General features: G+C 37.9%; 1 protein-coding gene across 1 annotated transcript in view; it reads right to left on the minus strand.

Moving 5' to 3' along the window:
* LOC129578247 (dual specificity protein kinase splA) overlaps nucleotides 1–23327 on the minus strand; it is a 117247-nt gene that overhangs the window by 3036 nt on the left and 90884 nt on the right. The window contains exons 4-8 of the mRNA XM_055466517.1: nucleotides 6371–6459; nucleotides 6167–6262; nucleotides 1909–1989; nucleotides 1636–1771; nucleotides 1436–1528 (exon numbers count right to left, since the gene is read on the minus strand). Of these exons, the coding sequence (XP_055322492.1) occupies nucleotides 1436–1528; nucleotides 1636–1771; nucleotides 1909–1989; nucleotides 6167–6262; nucleotides 6371–6459 (495 nt within the window). The remainder of the gene's footprint in view (nucleotides 1–1435; nucleotides 1529–1635; nucleotides 1772–1908; nucleotides 1990–6166; nucleotides 6263–6370; nucleotides 6460–23327) is intronic.

Genomic DNA, 23327 nt, shown 5'->3' on the forward strand with positions numbered 1-23327 from the left:
CACACACACACACACACATGTAGCTCACAGAAAATAATTAGATTCGAGAGTATTTATGGTGAATGCAGCGATCCACATATTTCACCAAGCAAAACGGTTTTTGAAGTAAATTTCTATTTGGGAACACACTTCGAATACATACGAGAACCAAAAACAAAGGAAGCACAACACACTCACGTACATTCACACACATACACACACATTGTATGATTTCATGCTAAATAAAATAATTTGGATTAATGCATGTTGCTGAGTGCTTGCTTATTGGAATTTATGATACATTTGCGAATTCCTTTTGGTGAAATTTGGTGCATTGTAGCTTTGGTTTTGCTCATTCGTTTGCTCGTTGTGTGTGTGTGTGTGTGTGCTTTTTTCTGTTTCTATTCTATTTTTGTGATTCGCCATCACTTTAATCCTATTTTTGGCTGTAGCACGTTACGTTTTTCATTTTTCGGTAACATTTCATAATTCTTTTACGCTCATATTTTACAAATTGATTCTATTTTACATTGTGCGCTTGGACTGCAAGCCTTGGGCACATGGGTGCTGGTGCTGCTACATGCTACTGTTACCGTCAGCCAAATCAAATCTATGTACCAAATGCGATAGAGAAAAACTGATTTGCTCTTTGTTTTTGGGCAGTACACAATTAGGAATTGTGGGTCGAGCACACAACCAATTCTAACTGAAAATGGACGCAAAAAAATCTCATCGCATAAAAACTGGTCTGCTTTCGACTTTGGGACTACGCGCAAAAACAGAAAAAAACAGCGTTGGCCCATTTCGTATGTAATTTAGAATTATGGTTGAATGCCGGTACGCAGTTCTTATCGCCTGTCTCAAGTGCGAATCAACCATTTGAAAGATTAACCCAAAAAAAGGTGATGTGGCTGCCTCTTCAACTATCAATCTTTGATATAAGAAATTAATTGGCCATTAGTTCAAGCATTGGTTTTTTGCCGTGGTTTTCGTGAGGTAATGCGCTTACGTAAGAAATAACGTGGTCGCGCTGCCGATGCTATAAATGTTTTCGTGCAATATCGCACAAAAGCATTTACACCCGGAAATTAAGATAAAATTTGAACGCGCGTGCGTTCACCACATTATAAAAGTTAAACTTGAATTGTACAATTTTTTATTGTTGTGGTTCGTGTACGTTCGTTCGTTCGTTCGTTCGTTTAGTGTGTGCATGTAACAAAACAAGAATAGCGACCATTAATATCTTTGATTCAATGCTCATTAGCGTTAATAAAGGAAATTAAATCACGTAGGTACAAACATGTGTTTCGACAATAGCAACAACGAAAAAATAATTGAATCGAAGAATTATCTACATTCTTCAAATTTTTGGTGTGCATTATCGTCGAGCGAAAGGAAAAAAAATGTGCTTATGGTGCATATATGCTATTTCCGATTTCATAAAATATGTGCTTACCTTAGTAATGTGCCCGCGTGTGATCGATAAGTTGGTGGAGGTGATGCACCTCGAACAACACCAGCCTGTCTATCGCGATCCAATAGAAGTAATCTGTAATACGTGTACGGATTAATTAGCAAACAACATTCACCGTTAATGCTTTCTTTTTTTTGATTTTTGCTACTGAATTCGAAGCAAATGTAGTACAAAATGTTTACCTAAGTCGATATTCTTGCATGCTAGCCTGATAGGATGGTGGTGGTGGCCGATGCTGAAATTCTGGATACAGAAAACCGGGTGCACGTCCACTGCATGGTCGACGTCCACATCGTCCCAATTCACCAGATCCCATATCTGTTTGACAGCCAATGCGTAAAAAAAAGAAGTTGTAAATTATTTTGTTGATGTTGAATAACCGTATGACCCAGTCATGGTTTGATTGCCCAAAACGAAAACGGCACATTTCTCATGAAAATCGTTTCGAATCTTACCGATGCCAAGACATTGCGTTGAACCCGGTGCTGTCATTCGCCATGCAGCTCCACTAACCGTGACCAGAATAACGCCAACTCCTATTTTAAAACGAGAATTTAAAAAAAAAGCAAACGACAATGTGAATCATGTTAAAGACAATTTGAATTGATTTTTTTTTTATTCGACTTTGACATCTCAATGGGTTCAGTACAGATTCTACAACTTCTATAAACGTTACACGTTGATTGGGCATAGAATGTTGAAAAAAAAAACACACTAGAGATACACATACACACCCGACCGCGTAACACATGCTTTTCAAATGTTTCGCACCTTGATGTCATTAGCAAGTCGAACAAATGAAAAATGAACGATGCGATTGAAGACATTAAACATTCATTATTCACACAATGTGTGATCAGCGCATAGTGTTTTAAGCATTGCTCGGGCAATTTGATTTTTGCCTGATCACAACGATATTACGTATTTGGACTTCGTTGTTTTTTTTTTCATGCGCTCACAGCCACGAGTGTTGGCGCCTTTTTTGTTTCTTCTCGTCAACGCCTCGCCTCGAAGACATGCATAGCCAATTTCACGGTCACAAAAGAGTTAAGGTTGAATCCATCGCCAAATTCAAAGTTCGATATTCTTCTGTGTGATGCGAGAATGCCAACGCGGCCGAATAAGTACAAAAAAGTTCTTTGTTCCAAAGAAGAAGAAGAAGAAGAAGAAGAAGAAGAAGAGAAAAAAAACTCTGGCGCAGAAAAAAAACTATACTAAGTAACAGAATGGCGAGAAAACAAACGAGAAAAGTATTCTCGTTTCGATGACTGTGACGGCGCTGTATTCATTGTTTTTGAATTACATGCATTCATTATCATCTGAGTTGTTGAAGAATGGTTGAATAGAAAATCGCTTTTATTTGTTCTGCTCGTGTATACGTATGTTGTTAATTTTATTCGCCTCTCTTGTTTTTCTCACACACAAGGCCTAAACATGAGATTGATGATGTTTTACGTATTTATATTATGTGCGGCATTTAAAAGGCGTGCGAGTTCACATGGATGGAAATTGAACTTGGTCTAAACAACTGGAACACAAATTACAAATTGAATAATCATTTTCAAATCAATATGACTCGATTCTTTTTCATTTTATTTTAGCAAATCATTTGAAATGCAGAAAAACCGCGCTGGAAATCATTTACGCCTCAAATTGAACGAATGAATACACACTATTGTGTGTGTGTATTTTACACCCAAATCCGAGGTACTTCCGTAAAAGTCAACAACGAAATTCGATATTCCGGCTAATACGACATGGGTGCTCTGTTTTCTGCGAGTTGGTGTCTTTGTCATTGATTCGCTCATTCTCTTTACCCATCACAGCGCTAAGAGTAAACATCTTTTCATTTTATGCACATACATACACACAAGTCTCAAGTAGTTCCATTGTAATTAATTTTATTACATTTTGAATAATTCGAAAAGCATTTAAGGTCTTCGACTTGTTTAGATTTAATGGGATAACTAAATAAAGAGCGTTTGCAAGAGTCGTTTGTTTTTCATTTAATATTATTATAACAACGCGCCGTCGGCATGTAGGTGTTGATAAGCAGGCACATGTATACACTTCAGACATATCCAAGGCATAGCACACACAATTGATTTTGTATCTTTTCTTAATTCACCGGAATGCAATAAGAACTTTAATCTGTTTCTCTTGGCATTAGAATAAATCGCACTCGATGTGCACATCAGTACACACACGTTGAAGTATGCACATAAGTGTACACTGTACGGTGTACAATGTTCAATTCAATGCAATTGAATTGCTTCAAACTACGTCGTTTTTGTTTTCAAATGATTCGATTAGACTATACTATTATTGATGAGGTGGTGGTGGTGGTAGTGATGGCGGTGGCGTCAATTCGTGTTTCATGTGGTTTGCAGGCATATAGAAAACAATAAATACCAATCAACAATGCCATTGTCACTCTGACTGATTAGTTTCAAGCATGTTTTATTTATTTCAGAAAAAATACGCAATAACTTCAAATTTCCGAAGGGAAAAAAAATATATAATTGGGTCTGTACATCACAATTGAATTTATCTCGCAAAACCAGTTTATGTGCGCCGTTTTAATTCCGTTTCCAGCACAAATTGAAAATAGAAGCATGCGAGAGAGAAAAAAAGTTTAATTTTCATAAAAAATGCAGGTTTAATTGCGTAGCAAAAATGGAAGTGACGATGTGACTTGAAACGAAAATGAGCTGCACATGCCACAGATAAACTGAACTTTCCATACAAAGTTCAGGAACACACACCCAGATACATACACATGTGTCTGCAGACAGAGAGAGAGAGCAAGAGAGAGAGAGAGAGATTATCATTGAATAATTGACATTAGAACTACGTGTCACTTTGATCTCGATCAAACGATGAAGTGCTCTGCAAAGCAATTAGGAATCATTATGAAAATTCCATGGAAAAAAAATCCGATTTTCTTTTGAATCACATCCATTCAGTCATTTCACTTTATTCATTTCGTTCAGAAAATTTGAATTATAGTCGTGTGTCGCCATTTTCGCAGTGCCTATTTTAACCTTCATTATTCCCATTGTCAAATGCATGAATGATAAAGAAATTCGCATAACATTGCAGATACAATGAGAGAAAGATCAAGTGTGTGTGTGTGGCAAAGACAAAAAACGAGAGAGAAAAGATAGAAACAACAGTGATAGGATGGCACAAAAATAGTTTATCGCACGCCGAAGAGAGGCATGAAATCGAGTGGAAACGGCTTTGTGAGGCAAAACAAAAACACACTGGCATTTTGGTCTAGCTCATTCTTTTCCACATTTACGAACTGGTTACATAAATGCTGACAGTCATGGGAGTATGCAAGTCGCTTTTCTCTCTCTCTCTCTCTCTCTCTCTCTCTCGCTCTCTCTCTCACTCACTCTCTTCCTCTGCAAAATATCTGCACTCTTTGTTCGGATCTAATTTGTCGGTTATTGCGTGCGCGCCACTGTCACCGAGTTGCACGTCGTATGTAAACAACATAATATTTGTCATTTTGGCTTGGATTAGAGTGCGAAAGATCTTTTTTGCTTACTTGCTGCATTGTTCCGTAACGCAAACTTTAGAATCTTCTCTTTTTTTGGTTTTTGATTGCGCGCTCGCGCGTTGGAGCGAGCAAGAGATGAAAAGAGTGAGCAATAAAGAGCAACGAAATACAAAACGGTGAATGAGCATTGCAGCAACCGAGGTATTGTTGTTTTGCGGGAGCAATGTCACAGCCTTTACAATTAAACGGTATTATGATGATTGTAGTTCAGGTATTGTGTGCTTGTGCATTTCGTGCATGTCACTATGGCAGGTACTCTAGCTCATGTATACACACACCCCATTCCGCAAAGAGAGAGAGAGAGAGAAAAGAAGATAGTGCGCGCACAAAAGATATTTCGCAATGAATGCGAGAAACCGAATAAGAAATGCCACAAACGCAAATGAGACCGGATAAATATGCCATTAAAAAAGATTTAGTTGAATGTGGCACGCAAACATTTAAACGCACAATAACCAATAAAACTCATCGGTGGAAAAGGCGGAAAATGCAACTGTGCACATACATTTCCTCGCCAATACACGACAGACCGCTACTGGTGGCTGCACGAAAATTACTATGGTGAAATGTCTTCATCACGTGACACAAGCAATAGATAGCTGGAATGTATGCCAAAGTTGGTCCAGCGATCCAACCTTGTTCACAAATCGAAAAATGACCACTATCAATTCGGCCCCATCGACCATCAACGTCGTTTTCGTCGTTTTTTCGGCTATTAGTTTTTGCTTCTTCAATATCTTTCTTCTCATATCTAATTGGTCTTCCGAAAAATGCCATGATAACAATCAATTTCATTTCAGCAAACGAATGTGAAAACTTTTCGCAAGTCACATATATTCGATACGGGGGAACGAGAGAAAATAAAATATATGATGAGTGTGTTTTGGTGTGCCGAAGGCAAATAAAACGGCATCATTAAATCGAATCGTTTGAGATAAAAATCAATCGTGCAAAGCCGAAACAAATATGCTGCGTGTTTCAAATCAAAGCAAATCATCAAGCCATTTAGCTTTTGTGTACCCAACCAGGCGGCCATACACAGCAATTGTTCTAAGTTCTTTTTTGTTTTGCCAAGAAGTCGTGGGAATCGATTGAATTTGTTGAGATATCGTCGAACGAGAATGAAAGAATTCTTCTTAGCTTACCGATCATCAATAGAGCAGCTGTCAAGTGCGATGTTGGCGGACCAGCCAAACCAGTCGCTCCAAGTGCAGCTCCACCTAACGCACATGCAACACCACCTGAAATGATCAACACATTTATTGTTGTTGTTAAATTTCAATTTTTATGGCCCACAAAAATCATTTGAAATTTTGTTGAAAAACAAAATATATACATCAAATACTTACCAAGGGCAACAACCGCAATGACGGCACGCAATGGAGGACCTGCAAACCATTGACCACAACAATCTTTTCCGGGCCGTTCTGATGGTGACCTGCATGAAAAAAAAAATTCACAAAGATAGGGCGTTAGAAACTGTATTGAAAAAAAAAAGTTTGTGAAGAAAATACATAAAAAAAGTTAAGTATTTGCCAAGTGCTACTCTTCAGTCACTTCAAGAGAGTTTCATCATCATCATCGTCATCTTCATTTTGTTTTTGTTCCCCGTCAAAATGTAAATTTTTTTTTTACAAAATACAAGGTAACGCGAAACTTAATGCGTCGCTAGATAAAATGCAGATAAGGTCCTAATACAACAAAGACAACAAGCCGTATTTTTCAAGGTAAGTGTCTTCATTCGGCTACAAGGAGTAATTACGATTGATCCCCATGTATATTTATGGCGCGGTTGAGCTAACGCGAGCGCGCGCTTATTCACTCACCAAACTTGCTATGATTTATTCGCAAAAAATCCTCGCTTTAGCTCGTTCATGAGCAGGTCAACGAAGCGTGCATGACAAAGTTATTCGAGAGAGAAAAAACACGAAAAAAAGTACTTCATATATTTAAATGAAATTTGGTCGAATTATTCTGGTTGAGTTGTGTTATCTGTTTATCATGGTTTGAATAAAGTTGTGAGCGAGCGAGTAAGAATCGGTCACGGATGGAATTTTTCAAGAATATAACATTTTTCGTGTAATGTTCATGAGTGAGAGCCCGCGCGCACGTCCCGTATGATTTGCATAGCACGTAACCATTGAAGGTGATCCCATTTGGAATTGGTGTATGTGTGTGTGTGTGTGTTCATGTTTAATATCGAGATAATTCTATGTAATCGCTACTCATGTTTGCGATTTGAAATACTCTGCTTGCATTCAGCCCAACACATATACGTAACAATGCCTAATCTACACCGAATTCAATAAATTTTCTTTTTTGTTTATATCGTTGCCTTAATATTTCAAGTGCGAGTTCGTTCGTTCGTGTTCTTTTTTTTTGCTTTTCCATAGTTTTCGAACATAACAACTTAATTTTCATGCTAGCAAAATGCATTTCCATGTCGGTACACGATTAAGCTCACCAGCATCTAAACTATGCCGCACCGATCCATGTACTTTTCGACAAATGTTCTCTCATTCTTCTTCTTTGCCTTTTTTCTCTGTCGTTGCCCAGTACCAAACTTCGACCGAAAATTAGAAACGTAACTAAAAACACCATTAACTACGAGAATAATTACGTAGCGATTATTTTGTTATGGTTGAAATAAAGTTAAAATCCATCGTCAGCAAACCGAAATCCGATGTTGTATTACTAGCTGTTCCCATTTCGATTTTTGTTTAGTAAATATTGGTAAGCTCTACACGGCGGCCTATGAATAAACCAGCCGCAGAAGATATTATCAATTTCGTTAAACAATGCCCGAAAACCGAGGAATAGTAGTTGTACATCTGTATGTATGCGAGAGAGAGAGATAGAGAGAGATAGAGAGAGAGAGAGAGAGAGAGAGAGAGAGAGAGAGATTTACATGGAAGTTCGTTTAACGCAAACATTGTGTGACAGGAAAATGGAGCCGACACTGCTGCTGCACACCAAGCGGGGACACAACAAGCGAAAATGAATGAGCTTGTATCCGAAAATCTCTAAATGTGGAACTATGTTCCAACCGGATGTTCAAATATTTGTGCAATAATTTATTGGGATATCACAAACATTCCAAAGTTGTTGGGTGCGCGACGCTCGCATACATTACGATACGTACAAAAAACATACAGCGGCAACAACAGCAACAGCCGCCTTCAAACTAATCCGCATTTTGGCAAACGAACACCAAGAAATCAATAAACAACAAATGAGTTATTGCAAAATTTGTTGGCAGATCACAACAGTTCCTGCCAATTTCACACAGATTATTAATGTTTAGGCGCGTTGCCTCAAGAAAGAGACATGTGCCGCACTTTTTCATCAATCAATTAGACGATGCAAGTCATGAATCAGCAAATTCTTTGATATTTTTTTATTAATTCCATTATATATAATCATATTTGAATCTTTAGCATTTTCTACGAAAACCAATGAATTTCTGAAATTTAATTTCATTTCAAAATACGAGTTGACAAAATATCGTTGTGGTCCACAACTTGTGAAATATACAAATAGTGTTATTTATGTGAAAATTGAACCAATTCAAGAGTAAATAAAATGAGAATTCTAAAAATGCACCAGTCATTGAGCTATTTCAATCCAATACCAAATAAAGTCATAAGCTTGAATTTACATCCGCATGACTGAATTTCTTGTGTCATAAATCTAATGAAAAATATGTGACTGAAATAGAATCACCCTCAACGATGCCTGTTTCCAAAACGACGTTTTATTTTCCTTCGTGCATTTTAATTGCAATCTTCGAAGTGCATTCATTCCTGTTCATTCGTTTTATGAAGAATTCGACGGTGTGGCGAAGCGAAAAAAAACCCGAGCAGGAATTCAAATTAAAAATTGTGTTGGGGTGAAATGTGATTTCGTGTGCGTTTTTTCCTATTCTCCTTCTTCAAATGTCGCTAGTTTGTAGCGTGGCAAATGTTTGTAACAAGCACTTTAGCGATTGTAAAATGTTGATTTTGATTTTGGAAAATGTTCAAGTTTTTGGGGCATAAATTTTGCATCAGGCGAACCTTTTATACGGAGTTTCGTGTGTTTTATGGGCCAAACCAAAATAATAGTCGAAGTTTTTGGTGACTTTTTTGTTGTTTGTTCGTGTATGTGCGCGCTTTTTCTTCCTGTGCACTCGAACCCATTCACCGCTTTATAATATATATTTATATATCCATGCCGACCAGCATGAATCCAGAACATGCACACGAAACGACTCGAATATTATGCAATATTTTATCATGGCATTTTATAAGCCAGCCTCAGTACAATAACAGTAGAGTTAATGCACACAAAAAAAGTAACCAGCCGCATCAACATACACACGCACACACAGAGGGACACATTCGCTGTGTCGCATTTTTTTCTACCATGTGTTTCGTAATTATGACGGGAAAATTTATTTGCTGAATGCATAAATAGCTTTTTCAAATGGAAAATGTACGAAGTAATAACAACAAAATTAATTCTGCACACACTGAAAATGAACAGAGCGGCAGAGAGAGGGAGAGAGAGAGAGAGAGAGAGAGGGAGAGAGAGACTGAGTGAGTGAGAGCAAAAAGTGCGGCCGGAGAGCTAAGAATGAAAATAAATTAATGTGACTGACCAGAAATAAAAGAATAAAAAATGCAACAACAATAAAAAAAAATAAATAAAACATATGATAAACGAATCAACATTGAGCATTGAACACAATGTAATGCCACTTCCCACACACATACAAACGAATAAATACGCATAAAATTGATTATGAAAATTAAGTTTGGTGCACACAAATCAGAAGCGTAAATTAAAATAATGGTAACTCTATTCAGTTTCGGTGGATCATCACAATTTGCGAATGAAAATGTTCCCTCTCACTCTCCCGCTTACTCTCATCCATTGGTGTATCATATTTTGCATGTTGTAAATAAAATTACTTCATTTGGATAATAATGTGCAGCGTTTTTCACTGTTATTTTCCAGCCGTAGCTGAAAATAAGAGATCGCTTTTAAAATAAATGTGGTTTACACAATGTATTTCACTTGATGGTTACGCAGCGTAAAAGAGGCAAAAATAAACTGATGCTAACGATAAATGGTTTTTTTTTTCTCTCGGAAAAGTGTTGTGTTGTGTTGTTTTCGGTTGGTTGTATTTTTTTTTTTGGTCCGCAAAAATATTCATAAATTAAACGGTAACGAATCAACATATGGCCCATATGTCATCGGACCGATTGCAACAATCGATCGATTTTTCTGATGATTTACTTGCGCCCATAAAATGCATTTAACAAACTAATCGAAATTCAATTATTAAACGCTTTTTCACATGGCTGAGCGCACATAGTTTATTCATGTGTCGAGACTAGTGATGTTCATTAAAATATTTGCAGCAAGAAAGTAGTTCAATAGAAACATCTCCTCCAAAAATAGTTGACTTTGAATCGTCGAGTTTCCATGACGACGACGACGACAGTAAAAAAATGTAATCTCAAAATAGAGACGAGGCAACAACATTAGTAGACAGCAAACAACAACATCTAGATTATTTTGTAAGTTTGCAAAAATAATAATAGTTGCATGAACGCATGAGCATATTGCGCATATTGATAATGCAAATGACTGATTTGAAGGTGATTCAGCGTGAAGAGAGATAGACAGTGCAGTGAAGCTGTAATGACTGATTCATCAGATATCGGTTCAAATCATGCCATATTTCAAGAGTCAAGTTGATGAAATGAAAATAAGTAGTTATTCAGTTTAAGGTCAATTTATGCTTGACTGTGGCAAATCACTAGATATTTGTGTAATTTTTCTACTGTCGTCACATGTCGCATGCCTTTTTTTTCTTCTCTCTCTCTCTCTATCTCTCTCGATCTCTGTATTTGCTCATTTTGTCGATAATCTACAAACATGTTTCCATTGCAATGAACTTATTTCAGTCAATTCTGTTTACTGCTCGCTCCAAGCCAATGTGCAAACTCACACGAATGCTCAGGAAATTGTCGCATAAAAGAAAAAAAACCGCATAAAAAAGCAAAGGCATGGGAGAATTAAAAAAAAATTGCAAGTTTTTCTTACCAAAGAGAAAAATAAATAAGAATCGAAAAATCATGGGACATTTGCATTTCAATTATTGATTTTATGTGACAATCATTGAAACAATTGTATTGTGTGTACGCGCGTTTAAACCTTTTGTGTCGCATTTCAGCCACACCGCGTTTTTTTCTGCTTCACTTCTCTCTCTCTCTCTCTCTCTCTCTCTCTCTCTCTCTCTCTCTCTTTCTATGCGACGTTTATTTGCTATCGAATGAAATCTTCAGTGACCGAAAATCAGTCAAGTGTGGAAAAAATTGTAAAAAAAAAATCATTGGCCGCAATTTTGTCTTTCTTCTCGCTGTGTTATTCCATCATAGTTCCTTCGCTAATGTTTTTTCGTTGCTTTGCAATTTGCGTAAAAATTGTGTTTCAAGAGAATAAATCACATGTTTGTCTATTGGCTGGAGAGCCATAAAACTAGCGTTGATCGCGTTTCGTCTTTTGTTCGTATTCGATGAAAAAAAATCATATATCTATCTGAATGACACTGACAAATTCACATAGGCCGTGCCCAAAACAACGAAAAAAACATCGAGGCAATTGCCGCGAAACAAACAGAGAAGAGAAGAAAAAAATAGTGTCAACATTGAACATTTACGCGATTGAAATGACTCATTTTAAATGTCTTAATCGCTAAAAATATGCTCTCTACTCTATAGGTACAACTATGCTCCCTGGCAATCGAACTCACGCAATGTCAGCAGCAGCAGCGGCGGCCAAACAGATTACCGTAATCAGTACATATACTACACGATGCCAAAATTCTTCGAACATTTGAACGAAGCAACGCAATTTTGCGTCATGTACAAAATGATACGCGGCATGAATTTGTGATCGGCCGTGTGGCTGTGTACACTGGTGTTGTCGTTAATTTTGTTTTTTTTTTGTTTCGTTTTGCGCGTTCAATTTACGTGAAAATTGGAAATGCCTGTCGGTTCGTCGATATCGGACTGTCGATCGCGTTGTACAGCGTAAACCGAGCCGATACTCGTAACAAAAATGTTAATTATTTGATTTATTTTTCAATATAAGTAAACAGAGCAGCAGCAGCAGCAAAGTCAACAATCGCAAGTACTGGAATTTTGTATTTTGTGTCACGGTCAAAATTGTGATGTTGCATTACGCGGCAGAGCGATGTTATACAGCTCTCTGCATATACACGCACACATCAGAGCAATGTCATTTCGACTATTTATATTTTTGCGGCTGTATGTTTACTTTAATGCTCGTGCTATGTGAACTTGAAATCATCAACAATGCGAAATTCCATCATTTTTCCATCAAATATTATAAATTCGGTTGGCGTCTCAATTTCTGTCACCGAATATTTGATGTGGCTTCATGTTAATTAAGTTATATTAAAATGTTTCGCTGAATTAAGCACTTGATATTATATTCAACTCATTCCATTGTGTTTTTTTTGTCATTGTCTCTACAGCTATCTGGTGTGCCGTGGCACGGCACAGTAAACTACGGCACAAGTATGCAGTCATTTCACTTTGGATTTTTGTCAATAGATGCATTTTCGTGAGCATTGCTCGGCGAAATGAGTGAGAGTGAGCGATAAGTTAGTGCAGCGAATTCTTGCGTAATCACCAAAAATGGAATGAAAGCAGCGAGTGAAAAGCGTTCGGGCTTTAAGTGAAAGAATAAATGTTTTGTTAAAATTCAAATTAAATAACATCTCTCGTTTCTCATTCGAAATTCGGTCGTCATGTAATTTCTCAGAATTTTTTTTTCCTTCTTCTGTTGGTGTGCCATCATTTCTCGGTCTCGTTGGACTGGAAAAAGTTATGGAATGATGCGCCAGGAGACGTACAACCGCATAACATACACTTGGTGCTGAAAATCGGGCAAAATACATAGAACAATGCATTCAGAATCTCATTTACTCCGTATAATAGCACATACACACAGCCACCCACAAACTCAGCACAGATTATTCATGTGGCTGGTGTAGTTCAAAATCACTGCCATATCGTGTGTAAATTTTAATGTAAATTTATCATTAAGCCAAAATAATGTGTGCATACATAATATTCATATGTATTTTGTGAGTTTTATTTGATGCATTCCATTCGACAGACTACTGCTGCTGCATGCCAACAAACCGGCAACTGAAGAGCGAACAAACATCAGTTGCGAGATGTGGGAGAGGAAAAAAAAGAACAACAATCTAACGGCAACTATTTGGAAGAATTCTGTTGCGTGTGAAGTTGCTACTGTGTAATGAATTTTTGTAATTTGGAAATTGCATTCGGCCACCATCAATAGGACCGGGAGCTGTGTCCTTCTCCTTTTTTTCTGTTGTTGTTCAATTTCATTATTTTTTTTTTGTTATTCTAAGAACGAGATATGCCACAATTTTTCCACTCGGATGACTTGGTAATGTGGACAATTGTAGCATGTTGTCGACACTCGTACGTCTTCGGTGTAATCGTTGATCATTTAAACAATACACGAGTGCAATGTGCACTCAGGCCAAGAGCGCACACGAATTAACGCCAAACCCTTGAAAGTGAAGAAAGCACCTACACCGAGCAGCAGAGTACACAACACATGAATGCACAGTGTACACGCTGATAAGAACGGGAGCTTATGAAATGCTCTCACCATGAATGCTCTCACCATTTTCAACTGCAAAATGATAATGAACTATTGGAAACGATGACGACGACAACGACGACGACGATAGACAAAGATCGGTCGTAGCAACGCATGGCCTTAATATTTTGTTATCAGTATCCGATTACATATATCTAAACACACACCTCATGCATTTCGAACATTGAACATGGCATTGCATGTAGACACAATTTTAAATTGATGACTTTTTACTTCTAAATACCAACTTTATCTCTCTCTGTATGTGAACTTTTTTTCTCGCTCTCTCTCTCTCTCTCTCTGTCTCTTTTCTTTCTCTCGCTCTTTTTTCGTTCTCTCTCTTTCTCCTTCTCTCGACTCTCTTTCTCGCCTCGACTCCGTCTCTCTTGATTTTTGTTATTATTCGGAACGACGACGTTCCTGTATCGCATTGTAATTGTTATAGTGGAACATTGAATCGATTATCGATCGCTTTCGATAAAAATAAGAACGAAATGCTCCGAATGAAATATGTGTGCCATTATTGAGGGGAAAAAACAGCCAGCGAATCCTATTCACCGTAAGATATTTTATCGATGTCTTTTGTGATCGCCGAGTGTGTTGTGTGTGTGTTTGTGGTTTTTTTTCTCCTTTGGTTCTTTGGGCAAAATTGCAGTGTACAATACCCACTACTCAGCATAAATGTGAGTTACAGCGAGATAGAATGCCAGCGGATACACAAAAAGAACCAGAGAACGAATACGTACGCTGAGCGGGAAGAAAAAAAACTTCTTGCTTGTCATCCATTAAGTAATTAGATTTTGTGCGCCATCTCTTTACCGGGAGTGAGCGAATGAGTGTGTGCATTTAACGTTGGATTGGCGAATGCCACTTGTGATTCGACACAAAATGGCATGACAGCCATTCTCACGTTTGACCGTGTTCGGCAAATAACGAACGAGAAAACAGTTAGCCGCGTGATCATAAAAGAAATTGATTTCTTTTCATTTGTGTTTTTCGATTGGATTGGCGCGTATGAACGTGGCGGTGGCTCTATCAGTTGGCCTATTCTTCTTTTTTACATATTGCAATCTCTCTCGCGCGTCCACTCATTTCGTTCCCGTGCCCCATCGTAATCATCATCTTCGTCTTGTTCTTTCTCCGTTTTGTTTTTTTTTTTGCACATAGTCACATTAATTAATCTTCATTAGATCATTAACAGCATTATGTGCCTTTATGATGTGCTAGTAGCCAGCCCAGCAGTCAGCACAAAACTAACGGTCCAACACATTGTTGCGCGCAGTCTTTTCATTTCGTTTTATTGGATTTTCTTGTGACTTGATTCCATTGTGAATGGAATAAACTTTTGCTAAGCCTCTTATTCCGTTTGATACGAACTCCTCGTCTTTGGTCGTAATTATGGCCTATGCAACAGCAGTTCAGCACAACTAGCCTCACTCTAGTCGGCCAAGTCAGTCAGTCAGTCAGTCAGTTAGTCAGCAAAACCGAAAAAACTTGTGCCGATTCATGGAAAAAGTTCATTTACACAGTAATGCAATAAATGTGTGCACCAAATTAATTTTCAAATATGTGAATGCTGAGATTGATTTGCATGCAAACTGCATCTGTGCAAAGTTTTTGCTTTTATGTCGCCATCTCGATCGCTCTCTCGCTCACGTTAATAAAATGAATTGGCATTGCGTGTAGCAAGTATAAAGTTTGCATGGTGCGACTTCATCAATCACAACCAAAATTCAATTTTGTTAATCACATTTTTTTTTCTTTCTTCTCTTCGTTCGTTCTGTTGTTGTTGGCGGCTGATGTTGTCGTGCTCTTGCTCGGTTTTGCTTCGCTTCGGCAAGTTTCAAAGTCGTTTGTATTTCATTTCCACCCATAAAAAAAGCATAACACAGCATATATCTCTACAGTATCTGTTTGTGTGTGTGTGTGTGTGTGTGTGTGCGTGTGCCGTTGTCTGTGACTTGGATGCCAGAGATTATGTATCACATTTGTTGTGTGCTCACATGTTAGTCGTTTGGTAGCAAAAGTTGGGAAAGTACTAATGTCTTTTTTTTTCCTTCGAGATTTTTGTTTTCTACTTGGTTTACGCCGCAAATCCATGACATTTTGATGCACATGCAATAAGAAAGTTTCACCACTATATTCGGGATTAATGAAAAACGGACAGCAAATTGCCGTTCCCAGAATTTTGCACATATAATTCAACCTTCGAAAGTTTTTGTTAGCATCGAATGAATCTGAAATCGAATTTGGCTGTCGTAGACGTAGGTGCATCGAGACGATGCAAAAGGAGCGAGCGAGCGTACAAGAGAGAGAGAGAGAGTGAATGAATGAAACGACGATGAGAAAAGTTTCGTTTAGCTAACAGTTGGTGTGAGATCAAATGAGATGTGGTTTGACACAAGTGCACGTTGCACAATCACAACGACGACCAATCAAACAAGTGGCCATTCGCACTAATTGAAAAGTTCAATCGATCCATCGAAATGGCTTATGCTATTGATAAAAGGATTTCCAATGCACAATGGCCGAAAGACTGTGTCTCCCATTTATTTGTACATCATTCGATCCAGTGAGTCGTAAGCAACACGATTGAATTGATTGTACAATCGAGAAAATATGAGATGAGATGAGACACAAGGGCCAACCATTCTCCATTTACGTGTCCCATTCCATCGTCGCTTACGATTCCAGTACCGGTTCTGTTGTTTTACATTCATTTGAAGGCAGTAAAATCCGACACCCTTTCATTTCAACTGATGATGATGACGATGATGACGACAAATCTCAAAAGCCGATGAAAATGATGACTCACTTGATGAGGCACCGAACGGTTTGCTGTTAAGACATTGTGAATGTTTGTATTTTGCCCAAATATTTAATACGCAAATAAAAAAAAATTGCCCCCAATTATTACTCTAAGTACACGGAATAATGTCAATAAAGCAAGCAACAAAAATTTAATGCTCTCGTGCACCAAATGAGCGAGAGCGAAAGCGAACGAATGAATGAATGAGAGAGACAGAAATCAAAAGTGGATGGATGCGGGCCCCTGTGTCACTATGTTTCCCGTAACAACTGGTAATATATTTCATTCGAATTTATTCTAAATTATAATTGTATTTTGCCCCAGTGAACAGACACAAATAAATTTTCTTATTAAACAATTCGGGTTAGGCATCTTGTTTGCCTTTAGTACTTGCCAAACGAAGAGAATCGAGAAGAATTACGCACATACATACATATATACAGGCATTTTGGTATTGTTTACATTACACCGTTCGTTTTGGTAATAAAATCTTATTTATTCGCAATTCTCTCTTTCTGCATTTGTTGCTTCTGCTCTTTGGTTGGAGCAAAAGATGCTGGGCAAACATAAGACGCTTGCTTTACGTCTTAAAACAATTTTTTCTCTTCTTCTCTTGTTGGCTCCAGTTTCTTTCACAAAAGGAATTATACTTGGTACTACTGCTCAAATATTTTGCACACACACACACACATACACACACACACAGTATACTTTTTCATTTCGATGTGTTGGCTTCGGTTGCGACTTAGTTGCATGCTGCCAACAATGTCTATTGTTGCGTTTTAACATTATTATGATATTATTATTGTATCTACACCACTCAGCACACAAAATCATCCAAAATTGAAAATGAAAACGTCTAAAATAAACTCTCGAATTTGCTTTTTATGTCGGAGCATTTTCGAATTTGACTAGCTACACAAACACTCTGCATGATGCCACACGAACAAAATTTTATCTCCGTCGAGCAATGAAATTAATATTTTAACTGTTATTAACGAAATCGGACTAACTTGTTTTGTTGAAAACGAGAAGAAAAAAAAATTTCGTTTGATTACATTCGCAATCGAAACATTTCGCCCATGTATGTGTGTGTGTGTGTGCATTTCATTACAAATTGTAATTTACAAAAACGATCGTCCGCAACAAATTCGAAAAATTGTTTGCACAAATTGGCAACAAAAAATGGTGTGCATGTTTTTCCACACTCGTTCTCTCTCTCTCTCGTCGAAGCGAGAATCGAATTAAAGACAATGATAAATCGATTTTCGATACTTATGCAAATAAAATTTATATCTTTATCTAATTCAGAGTATTTTCAATTCTCAAGATTTATTGAGGTTTCCTAGGTTTTCGGTTCGGTTGATTGTGAAACAAGTTTTATGACAACTTACAAATCGGCTATGAAACGAAACTTCGTCTGCACCAATTTCGATCAATTCGTCTGTCTTTCTCTCGCACTCGCTCTCACAAGCACCATGCATTTTGCATCGCATCGCCATGCATTGCATCGGTTTGGTTCGGTTTCTGGTTATAATCTATGGCTGTATGCTAAATGTAGAAAGTGGATTTGTGAATTTCCAACTTACAAACTACATGCAAATCGGAGTGCGAAGAAGATAATTCCGCCTACCACTAATCGCATCGTGCTTCAATGCAATCCATTTGGGAATATGCATTCAATAAACGGGTCTCTGTGTATATGCATACTTTTTAAACGTTTTTAATCAAGGCGAACTTCTGCACAACCAGAGAGACCTATCCGTTTGTGAGTGTGTGAGTGTGTGTGTTTGTGCATGCGGATGGATTGTACAGTATGCAAAACGGTCGTTCTGGAGAACAGAAGACAAATCAAACAACCGATTCCGAGAAGCAAGCGCGCAGGAGAGAGTATGGGAGATAGAGAAATAAGAGAAGAAAATGAAATATAACACAAAGAGAGCGGAAAAAAAGTGGTGAACGATTCGCATCCGAACGAATTGAAATTATTTAAATGCAAACAAAGGAAATATAGCAGAAGAATGCCGATTCTCATGCATATTTGAAATAGGATAACAAACGTAGACGGAAAGGAACGCGCGCGAATAACCAACGCCAGCAGCTACACCCGAACAGAGCGCACTCATTTACGCAAATTGGTTGATGAAAATCTGTATTTTGCAAATTTGGCTTCTACCCCATTAAACTACACAAATAGGATAAAGTGTAGTGACTTTCCGCTTTCTCTCTATTCCAAAGAAATCAATTAGATCCAACCAGTTGAAGAGAAGTACATAAACTCGAGAGAGAGAGAGAGAGAGAGAGAGAGAGAGAGAGAGAGAAAAACAAACATACAAGACTTATAGATCGTTTTTGAAGTGAAAAACCAATCGAGCAGAAGGCTGCGGTAATGCAATGGAATTAAAGAATAAAAAAATGGCTTAAATTTGCCACAGCAAATCGCAACAGTAACGAACATCAAAGGCAAAAAATTGTTTTTATTTTCGCTGTGGCTACACAGAATAACGTGAAAAATGAATGAGAAAGATAACATATACAGCGAGCGAGACGTGGAGAGAGGGAGGGAGAGCGAGAAAAAAGTGCACATAATTGATTATAATAATGGCACTAACGAGAAAATGTGAATTTGCCATTTCGAAAACAATGAATAAAAAAAATGGTTTTAGTGTGTTTTTTTCCCTTCTTCTCATTCAAGTGCCGATTCACAAGTAGTGTGCTACATCGATATAGAGTCAGAATGCATTTCTAGTGCTGCTCTCTTCTACTTACATACATGCATGGTGATTGTACGACAATGTCTTGAGCACAGCTTGGGAACCAAACGAAGTAGCGAAAATAAAGAGATTGAAAGCCAAAGCCAAACCATGCACGCATACACAACAGTAGTTTTCATAGCTGAGACAAGGCAATTTTGTGAAATACACTTGAACTTGAGCACTGAATCAGATAAAATCGCATATAAAACCACTTTAGCGTTTTATGTGCAAAATCCAAAAACAACAGCAACAGCAGCGCAATAGCTACATCAGAAGCTGCATTCAACGACAATGGTAGTGGCAATAATGCTTGAAATGCTCAAAACAAACGAAAGAAAAAGCAAAACACTCGCACACAAAGGCATCAATCTCCCTTTTAAGTGTGGCAACAGCAACAGCAACAGCAACAGCAACAGCAACAGCAACAGCAACAGCAACAACAACAACAACGACAGCAACAGCAGCACCAGAATCAAAAGCGCCCAGCGCGTGCAAAACGAAAAAAAAGCAGCAGCAGCAGCGCATATGCATCCAACGGATGCATCCGAATGGGAAAAATGATTAAGAGAAATTGAAATTGTTTGCATACACAAAACATTGATCTCTGGAGTAGTAAAAGTGGAAAAGGAGGCGAACAACAACACAACGACGATTGTGAGCAAGACGGGAAAAGAAATTGCGAGAAACGAATGAAAAGCGAAGTCGAGGAGAAAGAAAGAAATGAAAGAAGAAAGAGAGAAAAAAATCTGCAAGCAGAAACCCGATTCTAATTTGAATAATTATAGTTCTTCCATCCAATTTCAATTGAACATTATAAGAGATTACGGATCGAATGAGTGAATGAGTAAGCCAGCGAGTGAGGGAGAGATAGAGAGCGAGCAAGCGATATTTGAAAAGGAAAATCTAATTACTGAACTCATTTAGAAGAATAAACAATAGAAACGATTCGTACATCACTGATCCAATACAGGCTCCGAATTTCGCCTCTGCCACTTGTTGTTGCTGTTGTCGCCGTCGTCGTCGTACAAATGCAGTTTTCGCATAGGCACAACCATACTATTTTGCAAATACTGACAGCACTCGAGATGTACTTTAATTGCTTTTCATTTAATTAAACTCCATTTGAACGTGTTCAATAGCGGAATGGTATGAAAGCGAGTCTCGCACATATGTACAGTGGATTACAGGAAATCAACCATTTTTTGTTTGGGCGAAAATTGTGAGTGTGTGGATGTACTTTAGTGTGCCGCCACTTTGTTTTTCACTCGCAGCGCTTGCATAGTACAAAAGAAGATTACGTTCATGGTAATGATTCGTTCGTGGCCTGGTGAATTCTTTCGAAGATCAACCATTTAACATCTTCCGTATTATTTGCTGTTTTGTTGTGTTTTTGTTGTTATTTTTGCAAATTTACACATACACATGCTGCGCAAGTCGACCTGAGCATGTCTATAAAGACGCTAATCGGGTCAAAGTCATTTTAAAATCATCAAAACCTATGGCGATTAGCATCTGCCTAACGATCTTTAGATCCTCCGCATACAATGGATTCATCCATGTTCATCGTAACCATAAACATTTCTTTGAAGAGTCGGAAAGAAGAAGAAGCAATAGAAAACTGCATAATGAAGTTCATGACTACCTCTAGGTATTGTGTTCATGATCATAACCATAACGTATGACCATCTATTCTTTTCAGTGTTTTTTTTTCATTTGTCGGTCATAAAATCTATTTTAGAAAAAAAAAGAGATCTGGCTTATTTAAGAAGCGGCGCTTTGGCGCAAATTGATCGTAAACAAATCGTAGATCTCAAACATTTTCTGTCTTAATGCTCATTCTCGTTGCTTATGTAGGAGCATAAAAAATAAAATGAAAAAGAAGAAGAACCATCATCAACAACAACCAACTCAAAATACGAAAAGGGCAATTAAATTTCTTATCGCTGCAACCAACGGTAAATTGCAGTTTTATAGACTCCGAGTACATTTGCAACAAACCAAAAACCGAGAAAAAAAAACAGCAGCAGTTCATTTTGATGCGGTTCATAAGCGACATTAATCGCAAAAATCGCATACACTCGAATTCGAGCATTCAAACTTTACCACTGCCAGCCCATTAACTTAGTCCCCATTAATGTGCTGCTGATGTTGTTTATTGAGTGAGTAACATAGTGAATAATGCGTGGCGGTATATTTTCAGCGTGCTCAAACACGCTGTATGTGTGATATGACCAACAAACTCGCTCGAATGAAAAAAAGCGAATGAAACAAATAATTTTTGGAAAAGAAACCAGAAACCCGACAAACCGCAATATACAACAGCGGATATTGCTGGCACACGTGCCATTTTCGATTGTTTCAATTGAGGTAATTTCCGCTTTTGCGTTGGCCCCTTTTTATCGTGGCATACACGGAATGAAAGAAACAAAAAAATACGAAAAAAAAATGCACTAAATTCGTATATAATAATTTGGTTATAGTTCTGTTCGTTGCTGCTGTTGGTTTTTTTTTTAAATTATTTTCGGTCAAATGCTTAGCGGAGAAGCAGACGCGACGCGGCGATGCAAAAGTAATCATAGGTTTGCATTTCTTTGGAAAACGTGTCAACGATGCCCTAAATAAAATGTTGATGGTATGTGTTTTTATGGAGCCAATTGAGCTGCATACGCAGCTTTATGTTCTTATTTAACACTCGCTGCCTCATCACACACACACACACACACCGAAGCACATTCAACTCTTGTTGCTTGGCTGCAAGTCCCATTGAATACACATGCCGACCGCATCTTCACCATGATTACGATGTGCGAGAAGCGCGCAACAATAAAACACTCATATCTACGTGTGTGTGTGTTTTTTTCTACAAAGAATATTTTGTTCCAATTCAACGATCTGAAAATGTGCAATACAGGCCATGTAACACATGTCAATACTTTTATGCGAGTCATTTTATGCACGTGTGTATGGAGAGGAGATGGAGCGGTGTGTGTGTGTGTGTGTGTGTGTGTGTGTGTGTGTGTCGTGGTCGACAATGACGACAATCGAATTACTTTTTCCATCGAAATGTGTGGTGTGGTGAGGCAAGGTTCATTTGGTGTTCACCAATATTTGTGAGTTCATATTTGGCCAAGGCATCAATAAATCTTAGAATGTTTGGGCCGCAGGCTAAACCACACCACAAAGAGATCGCTCAATGTATTTATGTTCGATACAAGAAATTGGACACTGGGATATTGGATGCTCCGAGGCATTTTTGCTAATATCATTTAATAATGTAATAATGTTATCTTCATTTTGCTGTCCAACATCGATGAACATGCCACGCTCGACAGCACTGAATGTATTCAGCAGTCAGTGGCAGAGCGAGAGAGAGAGAGAGAGAGAGAGCGACTGGATGTCATTTCCTACTTCTGACATCTTTTACTGATGAGCACGTACAAAGATGATATGTTTGCAAAAGACAAACTGGAACCGCTTCTTTGTACTCGTCATCAGCATCGTTTTCGATGCCGATGTCACTTTTGTAACATTTTGTGTGTTCGGCCGCTTCATTCGCAATATCGTCATGTTCATGTGTTTTTTCTCTCTCTCTCTCCCTCTGTTCTCTTCTTCTTCTTTTTCAATCGATCGAAATAGATACAAGACATGACTCGGCTACTTTTCATTCCATCCATCGTATCAATTGTTGCTGTTCATCACACAATTTGATGTGAAAATCTCTTACATTGGAAATCTTTCGTGTCTCCTTTTATCGTGAAATCTGCCATATTTGCTTCAGCAATTTTGTCTCTTTTTTGCTCCATCTCTCTCTCTTGGCTCTTTTTTTCGGTCTATTCTCTGATTAGTTCGGTTCATCGGGTGAAATAATAAGCCTGTTTCACATCAATTGTTCCCTTATTTATTTCAATTTTTTCTCTGTTCGCTATATCTTTTCCATGGTTTTTTTTGCCGTTTCTTCTCTCATTCCCAGCGTTGTTAAGCTCATTTTAAAAATGTCAAACATAATAATCTTGTTAGATGGATACA

This window comes from Sitodiplosis mosellana, unplaced genomic scaffold (genome assembly GCF_009176505.1).
Source record: "Sitodiplosis mosellana isolate CC-2019 unplaced genomic scaffold, AAFC_SMos_1.0 Smas_scaffold_6226, whole genome shotgun sequence".
Classification (NCBI taxonomy): Eukaryota; Metazoa; Arthropoda; class Insecta; order Diptera; family Cecidomyiidae; genus Sitodiplosis; species Sitodiplosis mosellana.